Below are 25634 nucleotides of genomic sequence, written 5' to 3'. Positions count from 1 at the left end.
ATTACATTCCAGTAGGAGGCGGTAATGCGCCTTAATGCCAGCTGCCACTCGCTTTCAAACAGAAGAAGAAGAAGAGGAACGCGGAAGCAGCTGTAACAACAGTCACCGTTTTATCTGCGAGGTTCTTCTCATTAATCCACCGGAACCGGATTTATCCTGTTCGACGAACCGAGCCTGTTCAGCGACACGCGGTGAGTTCAACGTCGTAAGAACCGGCGCCGGTAGATCCGGTAGCTTGAACAGGCTAACATGCTAACAGGCTAACATGCTAACTACTGTTCATCTCAGGGAAGTTTGAGGTCACTCCTCACATGTAACCGGGGTCATCAGCCTCATTAACCCGGGTTAATTATGACCTGGCTGAATGAGGACCTGGGTTAATTATATGACATGAGTTGGAGACGTGGTCAGAACCAAAAGGAGAAAAGAATACGAATTATTAAAGGAAAGGAAACGAGGTCTGTTCATCACGTGATCACCGGGTTAGGATTATTTCACACATTCGTTCGTTCACGTCCATTTTACAAACTTTTCTTATTTTGTGCTGGATTGAAAGAAAGTGGAATTTCTCTGTTGTCGTCACGCCGCTCTGTGATTGGTCAGCTGCTGTCTGAGGAGAATCTGCTGAGGTCAGTAACTTCCTGTTTCTTTCTCTTCTCAGATTAAATGTTTTCCCTGAAGACTTTTCTTCTGTGTCAATCTGCATCTGTGCAGCGACTGTTTTCTACCAGCACCTTACCTGTGTTCACTCTCTTTACCAAGGTAACATGTATTATCCATGATATATCGCTGATCTAGGTCCTGCTTAGAATCTTATAGATATATGACCAGTGTAGGTCCTGTATATAATAAGTTATATATCACATAGTGTATCATATATTGATATCAATGTATCAACAGTTGTCTATGTCTTTAGGATCCATGTTCTCTCTGTGATGAAGCGAAAGAAGAGCTGGAACCTTTCAAACACAGAGTGAGTCCAACACCATGTCCTATGCTTCAGAAACATGTCTGTGACTGAAACATGTCTGTGACTGAAACATTGATAAATCTGGGACATATTGTTCATTGTGGTTCTTGTCAGTGTTACAGTTGTTGATGGTCTTTGTTGTTGTAAGTTGTTGTAACAACAGTTGGACGATGTAACAACATCAGAGTTTGTGGTATGTCCTGCTGACATGCATGTTTAACATGCTACATGTGATGTCTCCGTCTGTCCCACAGTTTATCCTGCAGCAGGTGGACATCAGTCTTCCAGAGAACAGGGTGTGGTTGGACAGGTACAGGTGGGACATACCAGTCTTCCACCTGAACGGAAAGTTTGTGATGAAACATCGAGTGGACGTTCCTCTGCTGGACAGACTGCTGCGGGACGCTGAGACACAACAGACATGATCTTGTTATAATTATTGTTCAGAATTTAAATATAACAAAATCAACCATTAATGAATCAACGTCTTTGTTCAAGAAATGTTCTTAATGTCCTCAATGTGATGTCGGCTGCAGAAAATAAAACTAGTTTAAAAAACGTCTTCTTTGTTCGGTTTATTGTCAGGTGGCCATCAGCATAAAGGTTCAACAGCGCCATCTAGTGTCTCTGCTTCTTCTTTAGGGTCAGGGTCAAACCTTTAATGAGTATGAAGCTGATCAGCAACTGTAAATAAAGACGACGGGTGTGATCGTGTTTCAAACATCTGTTTGTTAATGTACTCATGATGTCAAACAGAACATCAGTCTGTGTTTTAATATTAACCCTGAAAACGACACCTGAGTCACCTGAGTCACCAAGCTCATCAAAGATTTACCTGTTAAAGGTTCAAAGTCTCTAACTGGTGAACCAATCATAGACTTCGTCCACCGATCTAACCTGCACGCGCTCTGAGGAATGGGAGGGAGGGAGGTGGTCATGGAGGTGGTCAGGTTTCACTGGTGGACGTGCCTTGATGGCGTCCGGCAGCAGAACGCTAGAGGTAAAGTTTGCTCTGCAGAGAGCAAAGAAGAAGATCAGCAATCTGCAGCAGGAGCTGAACAAGTAAGAAATACAAGCGGAACCAGGACAACTCAACATTTCAATGTTTCTGAAGTCATGTTTGGAAATAAAGTGATGAAACGTTTGTGATGCGAAATATCAAGAATGTGAAGCAGGTGGAGTTTCTTAGAGATTTTCTGGTGATGTTTGACCTGAACTAACAGATTAATGAAGCTGTAAACTAACTTAACTAACCCTGACTGAACTAATTGAAGAAGGATGATGAAGAAGAATTCTCCAGCTGTTCTTTGTCTTTTAATAAACAGATCTGTTGGGTCTCATGTGTCTTTGTGTTTCCAGAGAAGCTCGATCAGAAGAGACATGGACGCCCAGCAAGGAGCTCAGGGACTCTCTGGTGGACATGTACAAAGGTAAAAGCTACAAACACTTCACATGGTTACAAACGGATTCACACATTTCAAAGGGGACACATTATGCCCATTATGCCATGTAGACAGACTGTGACGTCAATGCTGGTCGTAATCCCATTGGACGCACTCTAGCGTATCGTTTCTGAAATAGAAGAACCACAACAAATCACTGGAGTTGTTTTTTTCCAGAGTTTTTGGGACGGTGGACATGCCAGATACCAAATTAACGTGTAGAAGCACTACACAAGTGGAATTTTCATAATATGTCCCTTTTAGACTGAGACAAATAAAGAGCGGGAAATAAAAAATGATACAAAATGAAATAATATTAATCTTAAAACCTAATGAATTGCATTTATATAGCCTTTTTAAAGAAACTTTACATCGTGAAAATAAGGAAACAATCAATATACCCTTGTAAAAAGAGAAAATATAAAAAATGAGGTATACTAAGAAAAAAAAACGGAATAAAAACATGGTTGGGGGGGGGTTTAGCTGGGTAAGGCAAGAGGTGGGGTTCGAGGACCCTTTTGAATGATGCAGTGGTTTTGCCACCTGTGTGTGTGTGTGTGTGTGTGTGTGGGGGGGGGGGTAATGAGTTCCACAGAGAGGGGGTGTTGACTGAAAACAGCCTGTCAGGTTCTCGGGACCTGAAGGACGCATCAGCCGATCTGAGGAGTGGAGGAGGTCAGAGAGGACCGGTGGAGTCAGGGCTGCTGAGGGTCTTGTAGGTGGAGAAATGTATCCTGTATTTTACTGGGAGCCAGTGGGGGTCATGGAGGACTGGGGTGATCAGTTGATCTGAGCAATAAATGCTACAAAAGACAAAGAATGTGCCCCCCCTCCGCCCGCCTCTCGTTCAGTTTGGGATCGGCTCCAGCTTCCTGTGACCCTCAAAGGATAAGATGTGTCTGTGAAGGATGTAGGTGATAAAATGGTGTTCCTGCATTTAAAGAATATGTTCTAGGAAGTGATTCAATGTCGTCAATGATCTGCAGCTTCAGATCCTCGTCCAGACTACAGACACCTGGGCCCTGGTCAAAAAGTCTAAACATCCTGAGGTGGAGTAAAGATGTGAAGGAGAAGCTTTGAGAGGAAAACATGACTAACTTAACTATAACAGAAGGGCTAGGGTTAGGGCTTAGTAAAGTTTCCTGTTTAAAACAAAGTGACCAGAGAAGAGATGGTACCAGTTTCTACACAGGACACATTACACAAAATAAAAGACAAACAAATTGAGCTGAAGTGTTGAAATCATACAACAACATGAGAAATATACAAAGAGGTATGGTTTTCTGTGCATTCCACAGTCAAGGACTTAAATTACTTTTATGTTTGTATTCACTTCTGACGAGTTCAGTCCCCATTGTTAACTTGTCTGTTTGCAATGTGTCAGCAGCAAAACTAATGTGCTTTTACTTTGAAGAATAATTGCCAAACAGGAAGTGATTCTATGAATGACAGAGATCGGCTCCTGTGTCTCAGTCTGAAGAAGAATAAAATAATCTGACTATAAGTCTTTGTGGATTTTGACCTGAGGTTTGACGCAGTTGTCCACAAACGTTGTCCCCAGACTCAAGGCGCACAACTTTATTTAGTTGTGATGACAATAATTATATTTGTATTAATTGTGATGAGGATGATACTTGATGATCTTTGTTTTTATGTTTGCGTGGGTGTGTCCAGGTGAAACCAGGATGTTACATCTCTTTAAATGTTGCTGCCACAATAAATTCTGGGACATTTAGTCCTTTTCTCTGAAAGGATGGTTCCGTGTTCACCCTGCTAAAGGAGATAAGGAATTACTGAAGTTCCTCTCCTCATCATTTAGAGAATTCAAACAGCTCTTATTATATATTTTTAGATATGAAATACGTCGTCTCTCAGTCTCTTCATCACTGAGGAGCAGTAACTCAAACCAGCAGGTGCTTTACAGCTGATATTATGTAATGTTATTAATCACGTATATTTTCATATTCATGTTAAAATATTGAATTTCGAATATCATTTTGATAGAATATCACTGATATTATTTGCATAGCGACCTGTGGAAGTCTTAAATGATAACTCCATGAGGGTTATGAGGGCACTTTGTAGTTAGCTGATGGATTCTCGTTGCTCAGGTTCGTTCCCTCAGCGTTGATGCACTTATTTTAAGTCACTTTGGATAAAAACATCAGCTCAATGAAATGGGATGTAATGTTAGGGTTACTCAGAAACTCATGTGATAATGATTCATCAGTGAGGTGTAACAGGGCCGTTTGTCCCACAGGGGGAGCTGCTGTCCCTCAAACAGATGAACTCATCAACAGCAGCGTGAGGAGAAGCTACTATGCCAACGTATTGACCGAGTCCAAATGTTAACTTAAAGTCAAATTAAATGTTGTATTTCTATTTTTAACACATCACATGAATCATATGGCAGCAGCTTCTACTACCATCAGTACATTTATCTGAGGAGCCTTCTTAACTCAGTCGACGGACCTCCATAATAACAGCTGTGTCAATTCTCTCATCGATGAGGAAATGCTTCCTGACGTTTCTCCGTTGGCAGAACAAACATCACACCATGATTTCTTCTCTGTCACATTTGTCCAGTCGACAACAAACATAATGAATTTATAGTTCACAACATCATCATCACAACTAAATATAAAAGTTATTGACACACTCATAGTTGTATGGTTTATTCCACGTATATCCCTCACATTATCATATCAACATTTATTAAGATATCAGCGCACATCCTACAGCACAGAGTACTGCACATTTTATGTGGATCTTCTGTTGTAAATAAAGTTGTTATTAGAAAAACACAGAGTGTAAGGGGAGTCAGATTCTCTCTGCTCTTCTCGGCTCTCCTTTCCTAACTCTTTTCCTTTTAACTTTCCTAACTCCTCCACATCTCACCTTGACCTTGTGACTTATTCCATCGGGGTCAAGGAATTCTGTTAATGAAAGGAGATTATTCGCTGTGCTAAACTAAGGCTAATACATTGTGTCACTTTTTACAAACAGCAGAGTCCCTGTTTGTGTCAGTGATTCAGTTCAGCCAGTGAAGCATCAAATGAAAACCACTTCCAGCTGAACAGACCTCAGAACAGTTCCTTTAGTTTACCAGGGCTGAACTGGCAAATCTGTGACTGGGTCAATGTCTCATAATAATCTGAGGTGGTATTGAAAGGGGAGGTGTGAACCGTAACTCTTTCAGGTCATATACATTTAGACTTTAATCTAGTATCAATGATATGGTTATTATTATCATTGTGATTGGTTGTTTAAGTATTGATCGTACTATTGTTCCTGTTCAGTAACTGAGACAAGAAGAGGAAACTGAATTCATTCCCTGGCCTCAGTGATAATCCCTCGTCTGTCGCTGTCACTCACCCAGATCACATCCACCATATGACGGAGGAAACAGTTTTCAGTTTGTCGGAGCGGAGCCAGATTCCGCCCTCTCTTCTTCTGTGGTGTTTTCCTCCTCCACAAGATGTTAGGACAGTGTACTGCACAGAAACAACATACGTGTGTAAATGTACACAGTGACAAGTCTACAAATCTTCAAACCCTGTTTCCTCCAATCAATACACACACACACACACACACACACACACACACACACACACATACTTACACACACTGGTCGGCAGATTAAAATAAAACATAAAGACAGAAGGAGATAAAGGCAGAGCGAGGATGTGAGTGAATACGGAGAGAGAGGAGGCATTTGTGTGAACTGTGTTTAATCTGCAGAGTGGGTGGTCCACAGGCACACACACACACACACACACACACACACACTAACACACACAGACACACACACACAGAGTATTGTTAGATGAGGGTGGGCTGCAGACAGGGTTGTTTGAACAGACTGAAGTAGCTGCTATTCATGTCTCTGTGTAGGAATCTGTGAGTGAGTGAGTGTGTTGTGTATTTGTATATATGTATAACAAAGATATAAAAAGTATAATCATATTTATTAGTATAAAGTAATTTCATTAAATATATATAAACTGTAAAGTTGTTTAAATATATATATATATATGTTTTAATGTTTGTAACTACATAAGCAAGTGTAGTTACAGAGTCAAAACTTTCTCAAACCAGCAAATTGTGTTTGTTATGTGCATTTGTGAAGTTCACTTTGTGTTTGATTCGCTCGAGAGTCTGAGACACGTGATTTAACACATTGACGCACAAAGCCAGAACATCCTGGTTAAAGTGACTGGAACGATCTGGAATCATGATCCGACATCATTGATTAATAACTAAGTAACTGTGATGTCATTTTACGAGAGAGACGAGCACACTCACAGCTCGCCCGTCCAAGGCCCTGTAGCGAGACTCCCTACATGGGCACGGTCCGGCTATGACGTTTATTTCGGTCGAATCCCATTCGACGCACTCTAGCGTATCGTTTCTGAAATAGAGGAACCACAACAAATCACGGGACTTGTTTTTTTTCCAGAGTTTTTGAGACGGTGGACATACCAGATACCAAATTAACGTGTAGAAGCAAAGAATTTTCATAATATGTCCCCTTTAACAATACCGCTATAAAACTTAACCCAAATTAGAGATCATGAAGGCGGATCGTGGATCCTAGTGGTGGTGGCAGCTGATTGTGGTGAACGTTAGGCTCCTGTGACATCATCCAGCACGACCGGCTTGCTGGTGGATCAGAGATGGTCTGAGGAGGCCGGTCCTTGGAGGGTCACACAGACCTCCATGTTCCCTGACTGCTGACCAGAGTCAAACCAGAGTCAAACCGGAATGAAACCAGAGTCAAACCAGACTGAAGCGATTGAGTGAAATAAACAGTTTCTTTGAGATTAAACTGTATGTTAATGAAGTTTGTTTGATAAAAGCTCAGATTGACTCTTTTTGTGTAGATGTTTGTTGTACATCAGTATTTACTGTACGTCCCTGTGTATTTATATCTCTCACACATACACATGTGTGTCTGTGTTGCTGTGTGAGTGTGTCGGCGAGTGTGTGTCCTGTAAAAGTTGTGGCTCTCCCTGGCTTAATGTCGGTATCTAAATTCATGTGCGGCTTGGCGGCGGCGTGGTGTCGGCGGCCGGATCACAGGCGGATTGTGTTGGATTTGAGCTGAAGCCTCTTTAATCATCGTAACACCGTCATTAATATTCATGCAGTCAGCTGGAAACCCCCCCCCACACTCACTGCACCAAAGTTTCTGCACAAAATGTATTAAATACAGCTTAAAAAATTAATGGACTTTAGTTTAAAGTACATGAAGAACGGGGGGGGGGGGGCACTCCTCCCCCGCCTCCCCCTCCCAACCTCTGATTGGCCTTTGAATTTTCTCTTTTTTCTGCAGATTTTTCATCTTTGTCAAGACTTCAAAGAAAGTGCGAGGCATGAACGGTCATTTAGAAGGATTTAAACACATTATCACATCTGTAATTGTACATGAATAATAAGAAGAGCTGCCGCGCACAATTAGCTCTGAGTCCACAAGAAGATCTGAGATAGGGGAGGACGGGGGGGAGGACGGGCGAGGCAGAGGACGACATGAAATGGGAAAAGTTTCAAAGTGAAAAGGCTCAAATAGGAAATTATTCAATTACTGTACAACAGCAGAACTAGGATCAGAGCCTGGACCTGGAGAATACAGCAGTCGCTGTTTCCTGCAGATCCTGGTTCATGTTCAGGACAGATTTTTTTAACTTCAGAAATCTAAACCTGGTTGAATCCCGTTCCAGGTGAGAGACAGACAGTCCACTGTTTATCTTTCAGTTAATCCCAGAGTGAACGTGGAGCTGAGACATCGTCTTCCTTCACCTGCCAGACGCCAACCCCCCCCGTCCGACAGGTAGGGCCGTCTCCTCTACCTGTGCATGTGACTCATGTGACATCACGTCCGGTTCTAACGGGCTCATGATGAACCTCCGTCTTTGTTCTCGCTCCACCTTTTACTTAGCTTGTTTCTCATGTGTTTAACAGACACAACCAGGACCAGGACCTGAACCAGGACAAGAACCTGAACCAGGACCAGGACCTGAACCAGGACCAGGACGTGAACCAGGAACAGTGTCCTCAGGGTGAGTTTGACCATCATCAAATTTATCTAAAAAGGATAAAGTAGATAATGTGTTGTGTTAACAGCCTCACTGATTGATCAGTCTCTCTCTCTCTCTCTCTTTCTCTCTCTCTCTCTCCCTTTGTCTCTCTCTCTCTCTCTCTCTCTGTCTCTCTCTCTCTCTCTGTCCCTGTCTGTCTCTCAGCCTCTCCTCTCCACAGGAGCTCTGTGTCTCTGTTGTCCTCGAGGCCTTCAGGAGGTACAGGGGGGATGGAGAGGGACATGTCCCCCAGCAGAGGCCCTTCACCTCATGTAGCGAGCTGCAGAGATGCCCACGGTGGAGATGGAGTACAGAGAGCTCCTGGAAGTCCTGTTCTGAGAAGACACGTGGACATTGACGACAGGTGAGACAGCCAACAATCATCATTTCTATATTTAGAACCTTTAGAGACACACTGAGGTGGAACCCTCTTTTTTACTGCTGCCGAGGTCCTGCAGTACAAAACTAAAGGAAATAGAATAAATGTATTTTCAAACAGCCATAAAACAATTCATGGTTATACCAATTAATATCAGTTAAAACTAAATTAAAAGTACAATGGTAAAAAGTAAAAGTGTAATAACTAATAATAAAATGAAAATAATATCAGTAATTAAAAGCAGCAATAGTATTGTGAATTAATTCCCGTACTGTCTCATGGTATTAATGATGTCTATCCCTGTGTGACAAACAACATACAAATATATAACTATGATTATCACTCATCACTGAAAGAGCAGGCAGGCTATAGCTATCTCCAGAAGAGGTTTGGGGGCGGAGCTTGATGCCCGTCCATAAACAACATCACCATAGTCCAGAAAAAAGAGGAAATCGGAAACAATAATGATTCTTCTTGTGAAGGAAGGAAAACAAGATTTGACCACAGCCAATCAAATTGGATTATGAAGGTCAGATTCTCGTCAATGCAGATCCAAGATATTTATACTATTTTACTCAGAGTTATTGACAGACAGAATTTCACAGCTCTTGTAGTCAATGATTTTTGCAATTGAAAAAAGCATCCATTTTGTTTAGGCCAAGTTTCAGGTTGTGAAACTGCTTTTGAAGGAGGTTAATTATTGCAGGTGTCTATTATTACCAATAGTCGCTCACTGTTGCTCAGAGAGAAATTACCTCACTTTGGAAATGTTCCTCAAATGATAAAAAGCTGTTTTGTTATGAGCCGTGAAATATGAATCAGAATTAGAATTTACTCTGAGATTTCTTGCCTCTTGTCTTTGGGCCCTGGTGGTTTAGTTTGGAACCTTTGAATCAATGATCACTTTTATTCTGTTTTAGATATAAAACATTCTGTGACATGGGTACAGAGAGTCGAGTGTACTACCACTGTACAAAAACTACTGTACAACTACTATTGTACAACTACCACTGTACTACTTCTTCTACTGTACTACCACTCTACTACTTCTACTGTACTACCACTGTACTACTTATATTGTACAAATACCACTGTACTACTTCTACTGTACAACTACCACTGTACTACTTCTACTGTACAACTACCACTGTACTACTTTTACTGTACAACTACTACTGTACTACCACTGTACTACTTTTACTGTACAACTACTACTGTACTACTTCTACTGTACAACTACTACTGTACTACCACTGTACTACTTATATTGTACAAATACCACTGTACTACTTCTACTGTACAACTACCACTGTACTACTTCTACTGTACAACTACCACTGTACTACTTGTACTGTACAACTACTACTGTACTACCACTGTACTACTTTTACTGTACAACTACTACTGTACTACCACTGTACTACTTCTACTGTACAACTTCTGTTCTCTGTCATTAACGTCAGATGAATGTTGGAATTTTGTGTCTTTACCGTCAGGGATGGAAACATCTTTTTCATCTGGACATACTGATATACTGATAAACTTCTGATGCATCTCAGCTGTAGATAATTACACAATGAAAATGTTGTTATAGATTTTCCATCATCTTCTCTTCATCACATTCATTAAACTTTATTACTTTTAATAAACCGCCTCTCGTTGTGTAATTTATGTTTCTGGTTCTTTTGTCTCGTTGGGGTTTTTCTGGGCGTCATTAAATTTAGATTTGATTTGATTAGTGAAGTGTCAGAGCAAGACTGAAATAGAACAAGAGTAAAAGCAATGGAGGAGTGAAGAGAGCGAGGATGATTAGAATCAGTGACAGTGTCACGTGTATTTACCTGCTTTATTAACAAGACGCCGTCTGACCTTTAAGGTGATATGAGAGAATTATTAAAGCTGCTATGTTCATATCTGATCATGTGACACCTCAGCTCAGGTTAAAAGACCTGAACTCACAACACTTAGGTCACACTCTAATGAAACATACTCTGTGATGATGTCACACTAGTCCTGACCAATCACAGCCTCAATGACCAACAGTACGGCTGCAAATTCAGCATCTTTTTGTGACCCCCCCCCCCCCCCCCCCCACCACAAAGAAAAGTCCTCAGGCTGACGCGTTATGTCTGATTTAACCCTTTGATTCTTTCTTTCTACATATTCCCCTACTTCCTTGTTGACACTTCACACCTGACACTTGAGTTTGATGTTTTTCATTTGTGTCTAGTTTGTAATTTGTTTCCTGTTTCTACTCAGTTTTCATCAGGATGTCGTGATCGGTCGCGTTCAGAGTTTTGATCGAGACAAAAACATCTCGTTTCTACTGAAAGAGCTGGACACTGTCAGACGGACCAATCACAGGGTAACCTACACACACACACACCTACACACACACACACAAACATACACTCACACACACACACCTACACACACATCTACACACACACACACACACCTACATACACACAATCATTAGTTTGTTGATGTTTCAGTTGCAGGCGGAGCTGCTTCAAAAAGATAAGGAGCTGGAGAGAAGACGATTTGAGGAGGAGCTGAGAAAGGAGGAGAGGGAGAGACCTGCAGGTTCATATAATCATTGATCGTCTTTATATATTGTCGCCTCTCCTCTCCTCTCTCCTCTGTCCTCTCTCCTCTCCTCTCTCCTCTCTCTCCTCTCTCTCCTCTCCTCTGTCCTCTCTCCTCTCCTCTCTCCTCTCCTCTCCTCTCCCCTCTCCTCTCCTCTCCTCTCCTCTCCTCTCCCTCCTCTCTCCTCTCTCCTCTCCTCTCCTCTCCTCTCCTCTCTCTCCTCTCCTCTCCTCTCCTCTCCTCTCCTCTCCTCTCCTCCTCCTCTCCTCTCCTCCCCTCCTCCTCTCATCTCATGTCTCCTCCCCTCCCCTCCTCATCTCCTCCTCTTCTCCTCAGTTGTCTTGGAAGAGGTGTGGTCGGCTCAGAAGGACAGAGATCAGGCTATGATGTCACGACTCCTGTTGGCCAATGAGGAGAGAGACGAGGCTTTGCTTCATGCAAGTCGACTTCTACAGGCGGCTGAGTACGACACACACATGTTTGTACTTCTATCTTAGTGAGGACACTCATTAATGCATAATGCACTCCTTATCTCCCCCCCCCCCCCCCCATCACAACTAAATGTCTAAACCCAGTTCTAATTCTAACCCTTAAAACTAAGTCTTAACCCCTCAACAGTCCTTAAAGGGGGGGGGTCACAAAGTGAGAACTCTTCATCTTCTTCTTCACCTTCTTCTTCACCTTCATCTTCATCCTCAACTTCGTTTTCTTTGTCTTCATCCTCACCTTCATCCTCACCTTCATCTTCTTTACCTTCTTCTTAGTGGAACTGGTTCTCTCCACGGTGTGATGGGTCTGTTTCCTGACTCTGGAGACGTACAGGTCTGCAGAACTGACTGTCGGTTGTCGACAGGATCAGATCCACACCAGACAGTGATGGATGCGCTGGGAACAGACTGGAGGATGGCGGTGTAGAACTGGAACAGCTGCTTCTGAGGCAGGTTGAACTTCCTGAGCTGGCACAGGAAGTCCACCCTCTGCTGGGCCTGTTGTTTTTAATGACGCTTTAGAGCGTGAGCTCCAGAGGTTCAGGCAGCCAGCGGCCGTTGGGTCACGCCGGGTCGTCCTCTGGTGCTACGTCTGCGGGGGGGGGCTCAGGCGAGTGTGTTGCCTGTGGTGCGGCAGCTAGTGTCACTAGTTCACAGGCAGATACTCACACACAGTCAGTCTCTGAGGAAGAACAGGGTATGCTCGATAGTCAGGTGTCATTCGATGAGTAAGGTTCAGAACTGTATTCTTTAGACAAGACGATTCAATTTCTAGATGAAACACTCAGAAGTTCTGTTGAAGTGAGTGAATACTTCAATGAAACTGACAAATGCATTAAATCCGGTGGAATACTGAAAAGAATGGTTGGCTGTGACCTCTCGGATGAAAAGAAAAGCTTCAGTCTCAAAACATATAACAACTCGGAGAAAAGCAATAAAAGGCCAAACTGTGAGAAATACCAGAAAGTAACGTGATCATAGATCATCACACAGGGTTCCCTTCCTTTCACTGTTTGTTTCCACCTGTCTATCTCTCTTTTCTGACCTCACAATATGGTCACTAAATATGAATGATGGGACACAAAAGAGCTCTAGTCTCTGAAGTCTCAACCAAAAAAAGGGTGATGTGTTGTTTTTTACAGGAAACACATGAAATCCCAACAGACGAGACAGAGTGGAGCTAATGGTGGAAGGGTTCATGTGTCCTTAGCCACGACACTAATTTCATTTTGCAGAGGTAGACATCATATTAAAGGAAAACAGCTGAGGTAGTGAAGGGGCGGTATTTGATTGTCAGAGCAGAAATAGACACAACTGTGCTCTGCCTCATAAACATAAATCAAATCAAGGAAGAGACACTAAGTTTCTTTACTCTGCTAAAAATGAGCTAAGGAATTATCACCAGGACCAACTCATCATCAGTAGCTGCACTTTAGATCTTAGTCAGGAGAATCAATCCTTTTGCCAGAGATACGGGTCGAGTCCCACTGGTTTTTACCCATTAACTCCTGAAGACGGCCTTTTGACTGGTTTCTGAGCAGTGGAGAGCAAAACAAGTGTTTGAAGCTGTGGTGGGAGGTTGCTAAGGCACAAATATGTGTGTTATGCCAGTATTATACCTCCCATTCAAGTGCTAGGAAAAAGGCAGAGTTAAAAAAAACGTGAAGAAAAATCCAGATCCCGGTGCAGGTGGAGGAGAAGAAAGTGGCTCTGAGCTCCTTCTGCAGGACAGAGTAAAGAAGCGCTGCTGAGGTCTCGTTCCTTTAGCTGAAGGAAATGGATGGGCCAAGTTGTTGTTCTTCAATCTGGAGAGATCTGGGGCACAAAGAAAGCAGATGGCTTGTCTTAAGCTTCCAGGAGGCAGAGTTACCAACTGTCCTGTAGAGATGAGGAGCCATACAATGGAATACTATGCAAACCTATTTGGGGCAGAGCAATGCAGTATTAAGTGCCGAGAGGACGAGAAAGCTGCTTTAGATGCTGAGGTTAGTCTGGAGGATCTCCCAGTTTCCGTCAATCAGATGTCTATAGGACAGACTCCAGGTCTGGCTGGAGGTCTTGAGTGGGGGAAGGTGTGGTTAGCAGTTTGAGGAGTTTTTTTAGGCACTGATTACGTTCAAACAAAAAACTGGGAGGGAGTGAAGGAAATGGTTGCTACTAGGGATGGGCATAATTAATCGGGGATCGATTAATTGATCATTAAGAATTTCGTAGATGAAATTATTTTTTCATCGAGAAATTCCCTAATTACACATTTGACCACGGGGGGCAGTGTTTGAAAAAAACGCCACAGGCCTACTCAGTTACCTGCGACTGGCTGCGAGTTAACGTGTATTTCCATTTCCAAACTAAACATGAAGAGTTCACGGCGAAGTGTAGAGAGGGGCCATATTGAGTTAAACAATGACTTAGTTCACTGCCAACACTGTGAAGCTATCCCAGAGGCTGGGGAGACGAGGAGCCTGGTGGTCTGACACGGACGAGGGGAGCGCGGCCAGGCTAGCCAAGTTAGCACGGAGCTACCTGTGTATCACGGGGACGTCAGTCCCCTCAGCGGCTGGACTGACGTCACCAGGCTGCGCTCGTGTCTGACCTCGGGGAATGTTAACATGCTCATCTCTCTCAACACAAACCAGTAGGCTTGTGCTGAGGCTGTATGAGAGTTACTGGTTATTTTTATGAAGCTTTCTCGACTCGGTGCCTTGATGATAGTTTTGAGTTACATCTGGCAAAACCTAGTAGCACCGGCTTCTAGCTGTCGGCTCCGCTGCTTAATATTACGGCAGCGCATATTTTGTTCATCTTGTAATAAAGATCTCAATGAGGAAACACGCTTTGTTTTTTCACCTCATTTTAATATATAGGCGGTGGTCTAGTGGCAGAAACTTGGACTTTGGGCAGAGAAGGTCTCTGGTTCGACTCCACGGAGAGACAACAAAAGACGAACCTGGATTGATCTGTCAAAAAATCCAAGAGTCTCCCTACCCTGTCTAGTGCCCCTGAGCAAGGCACCTTACTCCCCCAACATCTGCTCCCCGAGCACCGTACATGGTCGCTCACTGCTCTGTGTGTCCTGCACCAGATGGGTTAAAAGCAGAGGTTACATTTCCCTACCTGCATGAGTGTGCCTTTGCATGTCTGTGCATGTGTTTGGGACGAATAAATGGAACTTAATCTTAATCTTACTCTTAATATAGCCTATAAATAGTGAATTTTTGGACTTGAAAATATGAATGATTAATCAAAAATTCGTCATTAATTCTCCCGACGATCGATGAAGGCTATTTAATCGAACGCCCATCCCTAGTTGCTACCCCAGTTGTCATGTAGGGGAAGAGATTGGATTTCCAGTAATTTGGTCGCCTCCAGTCTGTGGCACAGACTTACTGCTCTGACACCATCAAGAGGCCTGATGGAGCAATCATCTGGAAAGCACTGGGTGCGGTTATAGCTGTCTTCTACCTGCCTGTGGCTGAGGGAGGCCAAGGATTCATCAACATTCTCTTTTAGACTGCGAATAGCACAGAGAGTGAAATGGTGGTCCAAGCTGGTTCACCACAGCTCGTCTGCTGCTGAGGAGCTGGACCCTCTGAACTGAACCTCGTGCAGCCAGAGCTCTGGGATCTCACTGGCTGATGCCATTTTACAGCTTGGTACTACAGGCACGTGAGACCGGAGAGAGTCCAGGCTTCTGGTTGTCTGAAGAGCATTTGTTTTAACAACTTTGATAAGACCCTTGAAGTCCGGTAGTTTCTCCTCTCAAACTGAGACCCTCTCACTAACAGTGTATCTGTTCAGTGACCTCGGCTGGAAGCACTCCTTGATCTTTTCAAATGGTGATTTCAGGGATTTTGTTTGTTTTTGGCCCAATCATTTCGTTTTGCCGAGTTGGCCGTTTGGCTGACAAGCAGGAACCATCTTAGAACCAGTGTCAGTGTGGCCTGTGCCGGGGCTGGTGCTGGTGGGACTGCTGAAAGAAGCCTGAGAGTTCAGCGTGCTGACTGTGACACGATGGACAAGGTTCAGACCTTCAGTGACATGTGGGCTGTTGGGGGCGTGTCATCTTCTCTGGGTGAAGATGGATTTTTATGTTTGTTCTGTTTTGTGTTTGAGGGATGTTCTCTCAGATAATGTCTCAATAACTTTGAAAACCGAACCTCTTCTTCTTCTCTCCTCTCTTCTTCTTCTCTCCTCTTTGGTAAAGACTGTGAAATGAGCTCTCACTGACAAATAGACCAGAAAATCTAATTAGACATGATACCTACCCCCCCCCCCCTCTTCCTCTCATCTTCTCCTCCCCCCAGGATGAGAGGGTAATTGATATATGAGCCACAATGCTTTTTATGAGGGACAGAATATGGAAGAGCATGTTCCATCTGTCAGACTGTGTGTGTGTGTGTGTGTGTGTCTGTGAGTGTGTGAGTGTGAGTGTGATTGTGTGGGTGTGTGTGTATTTTTCTCTGTGTGTTTCTGTCTGTGTATGTGTGTTTTCCTAATAGAAGCAGCAGCCTATTATACCTGTGTGTGTTTGTTCCTTTTAGGTTGAAGTGTGTGTGTGTTTAAGTTGAAGTGTGTGTGTGTGTGTGTATGATGATGATAGTGATGAAGATGATGAATATGATGATGATGAAGGAGATGACTCTTAGATGCTTGACAAAGTACAACAGGTTTTCCAACAACATGTGAATAATCAAAAAGGCGTAATAATCTCTAAACCCTCATTGGACCGTTCCTGTCTCGATGTGGAGAATCGTTTCTCTCTGGTTTTTGGGTAATTCTTTTTTTAATCAGTTCAAAAGTCAAGTTATGATGGAGGCAGAAGTTTGTCTAGAAATGTGAAATATTCAGTCTGATGGGGAACTTTTCAGAAACAATAAATGAAGATTTATTCCTACTCAGATTTGATTCCAGTAATGGTGTGCAGCAGTGTTTCTGTTGAGTGAGGTGTGAGTGGGAGAGTTAATGACGGCTGTGGAGCGAGCCGAGCCGAGCCGAGCTGAGCCGAGCTGGATGGGCTGTAAGCAGGGTGTTAGAGGAGCTTTATTGGAGGCGGCCGGTCTTTCATTACCTGCTGTTCCCTGCAGAGTGGATTCGCCTCGGCCACCTTATTACAGTTTATTACAGCAAAACAGCAGCAGGCTAAATGAAAAGAGCTTCCCAGGAGGAGAGGCAGGAGATCAGCTAGTTACCAATACCACGTCCACCGTTATGACTGTGTGAGGAATCAACTCCAGAGCAGGGAGCAGTCTGTCCGCTCGGCCCTCACAGCCTCACAGTGATTTCAAAATGATAAAGTTTCGGGTGGTCTTCAGGGAGCATAGGACAAAATGACTGTGCAGCTGCTGTAGCTACGCTGCTCAGGTCATCAAGCTGCTGCAGAGATCCATGTTTCATTAGGTTAGCAGTGGGAACGCTGGGGGGGGGGGGGGTAAAATACTTTAGGCCCAATTCACCTTTTTTCAACCAGCATTCCACAAACCAATGAAGAAAATACAACTTGAAGGCTAGTGTCAAATCAAAAGAGTCTTAATTCAGTTTAAAGGTAAAGATCTAAGTCCAAAGAATGAATCTAGAATGTCAGTAGTTTTCATCCAGGATGTCGGTAGTTTTCTTGCAGGATGTCGGTAGTTTTCATCCAGGATGTCGGTAGTTTTCTTGCAGGGTGTGGGTAGTTTTCTTCCAGGATGTCGGTAGTTTTCTTGCAGGATGTCAGTAGTTTTCATCCAGGATGTCGGTAGTTTTCATCCAGTATGTCGGTAGTTTTCATCCAGGGTGTCGGTAGTTTTATTCCAGGATGTCTGTAGTTTTCATCCAGGATGTCTGTAGTTTTCATCCAGGATGTCGGTAGTTTTCTTGCAGGATGTCAGTAGTTTTCATGTTGGTAGTTTTCTTGCAGGAGGTCGGTAGTTTTCATCCAGGATGTCGGTAGTTTTCATCCAGGATGTCGGTAGTTTTCTTGCAGGATGTCGGTAGTTTTCATCCAGGATGTCGGTAGTTTTCATCCAGTATGTCGGTAGTTTTCATCCAGGTTGTCGGTAGTTTTCTTGCAAGATGTCGGTAGTTTTCATCCAGGTTTTCGGTATTTTTCATCCAGGTTGTCAGTAGTTCTCATCCAGGATGTCAGTAGTTTTCTTCCAGGTGTTTATTTGTTGTTTTCCGGATGAACATGAGCAGAGGAAACACAAATATTAATACTCGTTGTGTGTTTTCAGGTTGGAGAAAATAAACCTGGACGACACGAACATGGTAAAAACACGCAGCTGTCTTAAAGGTTTTATTTTGAAGTCGGATGTGTAATCGATCAGATCATTAATTGAAATATCTCTGAACAGGAAGTGGACGAGCTGCTTCAGTGTGTCTGTGATGCAGACTCCGCCCAGGAAGTGGAAGAGTTCGGGTCAGTGCTGGTTCAGCGTCTGCGATTGGCTCAGCAACGTCGCGATGACATCACTGCTCAGGAGATGAAGGCTGTGATGGAGGAGAGAGACGGCTCCGTTGCCAAGGTGACTTACCTGTCTGACTGTTCACCTGTCTCTGTCTCGAGCTCTGATATATATATATAGATATATATATATATCCAGTTGCCATGGTAGTTCACAGATTGAATAATCGCACACTCAAGGGGGGGGGGGGGGGGGTACACGTCTGCATGACAAAAACAAGTCATGAAGAAAACATGAAATCGTTACAATAAAGGAACCATCTGAGTTATTCCATTACTGAAGATAGGAACAGGATGAGTGATGGATGGTGGAATGACTCGTGTGATGGTCTCCTCTTAGCTCAGTCTGATCTGATAGTATTACTTAAGTATATATATAGTTTTTTTACTTGGTGGATAGAAACCGTCATGTTGAGGATAAACTCTGATGATTTCTTTAGTTATTCTTTTATCACTCAGACTTTATAGATCAGACATTTTCTCTCAGGTCTATGAAAAAAATGAATTTGATAAAAATCTAGATTAAGGGTCAATAAATAATCAATGAGTGAAGATTCAGAAACTGATTAAAAATACTGAAGAAGAGAAGCCAGACTTTCTCCCTCCCATCTCTTCTCTGATTATTATCAAGTTTATTACAAAAATCTGCCGAGAGCTGGCTTTATTACCCACAATTCATCTGGATTCATATACCACTCTGGGAGCATCAGGAAGGTGTGTGTGTGTGTGGGGGGGGGGGGGGTGGAAATATGAGTGATGGAGAGATGACAGAAAGAGGGGGGCACTCCCAGCATGCTTTGAGGTTAGTGGTGGACTCAATACACTCCTCCTCCTCCCGATTATGTCACAAATAAAGATCCAATCAGAAACCTTCATCTGTTCCCTCACTGTGACGGACAGGCTGCTGTCACCAAGGCAACAGATCTCCAGCAGCACGGTAACCAGGGCAACAGTCGTCTAGGAAGCAACGTGATGCAGTACTCGAAGTAGTGATGCAGTACCCGTAGGAGTGATGCAGTACTCGAAGTAGTGATGCAGTACCCGTAGGATTGATGCAGTACTCGTAGGAGTGATGCAGTACTCGTAGGATTGATGCAGTACTCGAAGAAGTGATGCAGTACTCGTAGGAGTGATGCAGTACTCGTAGGATTGATGCAGTACTCGAAGAAGTGATGCACTACTCGTAGGCTGGATGCAGTACTTGTAGGAGTGATGCAGTAACAGTAGGAGTGATGCAGTAACAGTAGGAGTGATGCAGTGCTCCTAGGAGTGATGCAGTGCTCCTAGGAGTGATGCAGTACTCGTAGTAGTGATGCAGTACTCGTAGGCTGGATGCAGACTTGTAGGAGTGATGCAGTAACAGTAGGAGTGATGCAGTGCTCCTAGGAGTGATGCAGTAACCGTAGGAGTGATGCAGTACTCGTAGGAGTGATGCAGTACTCGTAGTAGTGAGGCAGTGCTCGTAGGAGTGAGGCAGTACTCGTAGGAGTGACGCAGTACTCGTAGGAGTGACGCTGTACTCGTAGGAGTTAGGCAGTACTCGTAGGAGTGATGCAGTACCCGTAGGAGTGATGCAGTACCCGTAGGAGTGATGCAGTACCCGTAGGAGTGATGCAGTACCCGTAGGATTGATGCAGTACCCGTAGTATTGATGCAGTACTCGTAGGATTGATGCAGTACTCGTAGGAGTGATGCAGTAACTCTAGGAGTTATGCAGTGCTCGTAGGAGTGATGAAGTGCTCGTAGGAGTGATGCAGCACTCGTAGGTGTGATGCAGTACTCGTAAGATTGAGGCAGTACTTGTAGGAGTGATGCAGTAACAGTAGGAGTGATGCAGTAACAGTAGGAGTGATGCAGTAACCGTAGGAGTGATGCAGTGCTCGTAGGAGTGACGCAGTACTCGTATGAGTGACGCAGTACTCGTAGGAGTGAGGCAGTACTCGTAGGAGTGATGAAGTGCCCGTAGGAGTGATGCAGTACTCGTAGGTGTGATGCAGTACTCGTAAGATTGAGGCAGTACTTGTAGGAGTGATGCAGTAACAGTAGGAGTGATGCAGTAACAGTAGGAGTGATGCAGTAACAGTAGGAGTGATGCAGTAACCGTAGGAGTGACGCAGTACTCGTAGGAGTGACGCTGTACTCGTAGGAGTGATGCAGTACCCGTAGGATTGATGCAGTACTCGTAGTATTGATGCAGTACTCGTAGGATTGATGCAGTACTCGTAGGAGTGATGCAGTAACTGTAGGAGTTATGCAGTGCTCGTAGGAGTGATGAAGTGCTCGTAGGAGTGATGCAGTACTCGTAGGTGTGATGCAGTACTCGTAAGATTGAGGCAGTACTTGTAGGAGTGATGCAGTAACCGTAGGAGTGATGCAGTACTCGTAGTAGTGAGGCAGTGCTCGTAGGAGTGAGGCAGTACTCGTAGGAGTGACGCAGTACTCGTAGGAGTGACGCTGTACTCGTAGGAGTTAGGCAGTACTCGTAGGAGTGATGCAGTACCCGTAGGAGTGATGCAGTACCCGTAGGAGTGATGCAGTACCCGTAGGATTGATGCAGTACTCGTAGTATTGATGCAGTACTCGTAGGATTGATGCAGTACTCGTAGGAGTGATGCAGTAACTGTAGGAGTTATGCAGTGCTCGTAGGAGTGATGAAGTGCTCGTAGGAGTGATGCAGTACTCGTAGGTGTGATGCAGTACTCGTAAGATTGAGGCAGTACTTGTAGGAGTGATGCAGTAACAGTAGGAGTGATGCAGTAACAGTAGGAGTGATGCAGTAACAGTAGGAGTGATGCAGTAACCGTAGGAGTGATGCAGTGCTCGTAGGAGTGACGCAGTACTCGTAGGAGTGACGCAGTACTCGTAGGAGTGAGGCAGTACTCGTAGGAGTGATGAAGTGCCCGTAGGAGTGATGCAGTACTCGTAGGTGTGATGCAGTACTCGTAAGATTGAGGCAGTACTTGTAGGAGTGATGCAGTAACAGTAGGAGTGATGCAGTAACAGTAGGAGTGATGCAGTAACAGTAGGAGTGATGCAGTAACCGTAGGAGTGATGCAGTGCTCGTAGGAGTGACGCAGTACTCGTAGGAGTTAGGCAGTACTCGTAGGAGTGAGGCAGTACCCGTAGGAGTGATGCAGTACCCGTAGGAGTGATGCAGTACTCGTAGTATTGATGCAGTACTCGTAGGATTGATGCAGTACTCGTAGGAGTGATGCAGTAACTGTAGGAGTTATGCAGTGCTCGTAGGAGTGATGAAGTGCTCGTAGGAGTGATGCAGTACTCGTAGGTGTGATGCAGTACTCGTAAGATTGAGGCAGTACTTGTAGGAGTGATGCAGTAACAGTAGGAGTGATGCAGTGCTCCTAGGAGTTATGCAGTAACCGTAGGAGTGATGCAGTAACAGTAGTAGTGATGCAGTACTCGTAGGATTGATGCAGTACTCGAAGTAGTGATGCAGTAACAGTAGTAGTGATGCAGTACTCGTAGGAGTGATGCAGTACTCGTAGGCTGGATGCAGTACTTGTAGGAGTGATGCAGTGCTCGTAGTAGTGATGCAGTACTTGTAGGAGTGATGCAGTACTTGTAGGAGTGATGCAGTGCTCGTAGTAGTGATGCAGTACTCGTAGGAGTGATGCATTGCTCGTAGTAGTGATGCAGTACTCGTAGGCTGGATGCAGTACTTGTAGGAGTGAGGCAGTACTCGTAGGAGTGATGCAGCAACAGTAGGAGTGATGCAATACTCGTAGGAGTGATGCAGTACTCGTAGTAGTGATGCAGTACTCGTAGGAGTGATGCAGTGCTCGTAGGAGTGATGCAGTACTTGTAGGAGTGAGGCAGTACTCGTAGGAGTGATGCAGTAACCGTAGGAGTGACTTAGTAATCGTAGGAGTGACGCTGTACTCGTAGGAGTGACGCAGTACTCGTAGTAGTGAGGCAGTACTCGTAGGAGTGATGCAGTGCTCGTAGGAGGGATGCAGTGCTCGTAGGAGTGACACAGTACTCGTAGGAGTGACTTAGTACTCGTAGGAGTGACGCTGTACTCGTAGGAGTGAGGCAGTACTCGTAGGAGTGACGCAGTACTCGTAGGAGTGACTTAGTATTCGTAGGAGTGACGCTGTACTCGTAGGAGTGAGGCAGTACCCGTAGGAGTGATGCAGTACCCGTAGGATTGATGCAGTACTCGTAGGAGTGATGCAGTACTCGTAGTATTGATGCAGTACTCGTAGGATTGATGCAGTACTCGTAGGAGTGATGCAGTAACTGTAGGAGTGATGCAGTGGTCGTAGGAGTGATGAAGTACTCGTAGGTGTGATGCAGTACTCGTAGGATTGATGCAGTACTCGTAGGGGTGATGCAGTACTCGTAGTATTGATGCAGTACTCGTAGGATTGATGCAGTACTCGTAGGAGTGATGCAGTAACTGTAGGAGTGATGCAGTGGTTGTAGGAGTGATGCAGTACTCGTAGGAGTGACGCAGTACTCGTAGGAGTGACGCTGTACTCGTAGGAGTTAGGCAGTACTCGTAGGAGTGAGGCAGTACCCGTAGGAGTGATGCAGTACCCGTAGGAGTGATGCAGTACCCGTAGGATTGATGCAGTACTCGTAGTATTGATGCAGTACTCGTAGGATTGATGCAGTACTCGTAGGAGTGATGCAGTAACTGTAGGAGTTATGCAGTGCTCGTAGGAGTGATGAAGTGCTCGTAGGAGTGATGCAGTACTCGTAGGTGTGATTCAGTACTCGTAAGATTGAGGCAGTACTTGTAGGAGTGATGCAGTAACAGTAGGATTGATGCAGTAACAGTAGTAGTGATGCAGTACTCGTAGGATTGATGCAGTACTCGAAGTAGTGATGCAGTAACAGTAGTAGTGATGCAGTACTCATAGTAGTGATGCAGTACTCGTAGGAGTGATGAAGTACTCGTAGGTGTGATGCAGTACTCGTAGGATTGATGCAGTACTCGTAGGAGTGATGCAGTACTCGTAGTATTGATGCAGTACTCGTAGGATTGATGCAGTACTCGTAGGAGTGATGCAGTAACTGTAGGAGTGATGCAGTGGTTGTAGGAGTGATGCAGTACTCGTAGGTGTGATGCAGTACTCGTAAGATTGAGGCAGTACTCATAGGCGTGATGCAGTAACCGTAGGAGTGAGACAGTGCTCGTAGGATTGATGCAGTACTCGTAGGAGTGATGCAGTACTCGTAGGAGTGATGCAGTACTTTCAGGGAAGATGCAGTACTTGTTGAAGTAATGCAGTACTTGTAGGAGTAATGTAGTACTTGTAGGAGTGATGCATCAACACTCTACACTCAGGGTTGAACTCTAGTGATCACTCAACTGTCGGTCACTAACCTCCACCAATTTCGCTGCTCCTCCATCTTTTAGCCCCGCCCCTCCATGCTAACACTTTAATCCCGCCCTCGCTCTGCAGCTGAAATATGTCTCAAACGTCTAATCCTCAGAAGAGAAGAAGAGAGAGAGCACTCCACGCTGGAAGATCCTCCCCCCCTCCTCCTCCCCTCTCCTCATCTCTGAGGGATTATGTCCCACTGCCGCCAAGGCTTCTGGGAAATATTAGAAAACAGGGGGAGGGGTTTCTTAGCCATTCTCTCTCTCTGACTGTCTTATATGAAGCTGCACATTTAATAATTTAGGGAACAGGTTGTCGGTTTGATTCCAGTGCTCACAAATCAGATCATGTGCACACTAACACACACATACAGATGACACTTGTATATGAATTAGGGCTGCACGATATCGAAAATCGATGGTCATCACGATATCAACGTGCGCAATAGAAATATCACACAGACGGCAAAATCTGCGGTAAATTGATGCTCCGGGAATTTACGCTCTGCTTCTCAATGTATTGGCCAATCAGATGGAGCCGTGCTGCCTTAGAGGATAAATTGAAGATTTTCAGACCATTGACAGGTTTTCTGTGTCGGAAGAAGAGAATAAGAAGTGAATAGAGAGAAAAGAGAACTCCTCTCTCTCCCACACACATATGTAAACTCACTCTGGGTTAAAACAGTCGACTTTATAAACTTAGTAAATGTATGTGGAGCTCGGTTCTGTTTGAAGCTGTTGGTGCAGAGCTCAGTGTGAATGATAGAGACACAGAGGAGCAGTACATTACTGTTCAAACTATAAATAGAACTGTTCAGGCTCCAAACATGGATTAAAAGACTAAATGAACACTGTATGTGGATGAAGTGGAGATGTGCACCTGGTGTCACTGGTCCCTGCGTCCGTAACCAGGGACTGTTCATCCCTATTTATAATCTATAGTCCTATCGTCATCCCGATATTAAACAAGGTTATGGCATATCGCATGTTTTCCTAATGTCCTGCAGCACTAATATTTATGTAAAAACTTGGAAGCTGATTAAATAGAGGGGGGAGCTCAGTTCTGCTGCTAAATGTGGCTATTCTGCAAAACACCTTTAGCTGAATATGAGGCTTTTCAAGGTGAGTTGGTGGCTCCCCAAATTATATGTTAATATGTCAGATAAGGATAAATTAGAGTATAATAAACAGTTGATGAACATTTCTGATGGACCAGACTTTGAAGTTTGCCATGATGACAATCGATTTAGAGATTTTGTTGCAGACAAACTGAAAATGACTCCAGCTTCGAGTTTCATCAATCAAAACTCCAAGGGAACTTTTGGATGAGACCTGGTTAATAAGATTATTTCCAATGGAGAGACGATGTCAATATCTTTTTTTTTTTTTTTTTATGAAATTAGATTTTTTGACAATGAGAAATAATTTGTTTCATCTGAACCATTTGAGAATTTGATAAATCAGAGTTTGCTTTGGACATAAGTTCAGAAAAATGTGTATCTGAGTTAAGTAAAAGGTTTTATCGGCAGAAAGTATTTGAAATCAGAAATAGGGCGGTAGTTGTTAAATGAACTTTGGTCAATACTTTTACATAAACAAATAGTTCTGCAATTTTAAGATCATTTGGTATTTTATTTTAATTGTGTATAATCAGATCAATAACCCTGATCGTGACTCTTCCTGCAGTTCAAACATCTGGAACAGGATCTTATTCGGGAGAGAGAGAGAAGGACGACCAAGGTAACCCCCCTCTCACTCTCTCTGTCTCTTTGTTGAATGGTGATGATGGGATATCTTCTCTGTTGTCATGGCAACCTGTTATTCAAACAGAAGGTGCATGTGATTTAATGTGATTCATGCTGGTTAGAAATGTTCGATGGTTACAGGGACTGGGTCT

At 43.9% G+C, this 25634-nt stretch overlaps 2 protein-coding genes across 3 annotated transcripts in view; both read left to right on the top strand.

Moving 5' to 3' along the window:
• Positions 1-53: 53 nt before the first annotated feature.
• Positions 54-1532, top strand: c10h5orf63 (chromosome 10 C5orf63 homolog). The gene is made up of 4 exons (XM_062397419.1): positions 54-191; positions 662-762; positions 917-973; positions 1225-1532. The coding sequence occupies exons 2-4, from the start codon at positions 667-669 to the stop codon at positions 1393-1395; spliced, it is 324 nt and encodes a 107-aa protein (XP_062253403.1). The 5' UTR covers positions 54-191; positions 662-666; the 3' UTR covers positions 1396-1532.
• A 352-nt stretch (positions 1533-1884) lies between these two features.
• The window catches only part of mipol1 (mirror-image polydactyly 1), a 30114-nt gene continuing 6364 nt past the window's right edge, over positions 1885-25634 (top strand). Inside the window, exons 1-11 of one of the 2 annotated variants that reach the window (XM_062397417.1) lie at positions 1885-2032; positions 2330-2400; positions 8167-8242; positions 8374-8471; positions 8655-8853; positions 11128-11233; positions 11364-11454; positions 11794-11935; positions 18158-18191; positions 18278-18448; positions 25424-25477. In XM_062397417.1, the coding sequence (XP_062253401.1) occupies positions 1944-2032; positions 2330-2400; positions 8167-8242; positions 8374-8471; positions 8655-8853; positions 11128-11233; positions 11364-11454; positions 11794-11935; positions 18158-18191; positions 18278-18448; positions 25424-25477 (1131 nt within the window). In that variant the 5' untranslated portion in view covers positions 1885-1943. The remainder of the gene's footprint in view (positions 2033-2329; positions 2401-8166; positions 8243-8373; positions 8472-8654; positions 8854-11127; positions 11234-11363; positions 11455-11793; positions 11936-18157; positions 18192-18277; positions 18449-25423; positions 25478-25634) is intronic. The other variant, XM_062397418.1, reaches the window with a different exon arrangement.

The sequence above is a fragment of the Platichthys flesus genome, chromosome 10 (assembly GCF_949316205.1).
Source record: "Platichthys flesus chromosome 10, fPlaFle2.1, whole genome shotgun sequence".
Classification (NCBI taxonomy): domain Eukaryota; kingdom Metazoa; phylum Chordata; class Actinopteri; order Pleuronectiformes; family Pleuronectidae; genus Platichthys; species Platichthys flesus.
The sequence above is the reverse complement of the archived record's forward strand: the minus strand, read 5'-3'. Positions and strand labels throughout refer to the sequence as shown.

Bases quoted from the DNA above. Each gene is read 5' to 3' on its own strand.
- c10h5orf63 (XM_062397419.1), top strand. From the start codon at position 667: ATGTTTTCCCTGAAGACTTTTCTTCTGTGTCAATCTGCATCTGTGCAG. The intron at 763-916 runs GTAACATGTATT...CTATGTCTTTAG, and splicing joins TGTTCACTCTCTTTACCAAG to GATCCATGTTCTCTCTGTGA. The intron at 974-1,224 runs GTGAGTCCAACA...TCTGTCCCACAG, and splicing joins TGGAACCTTTCAAACACAGA to TTTATCCTGCAGCAGGTGGA.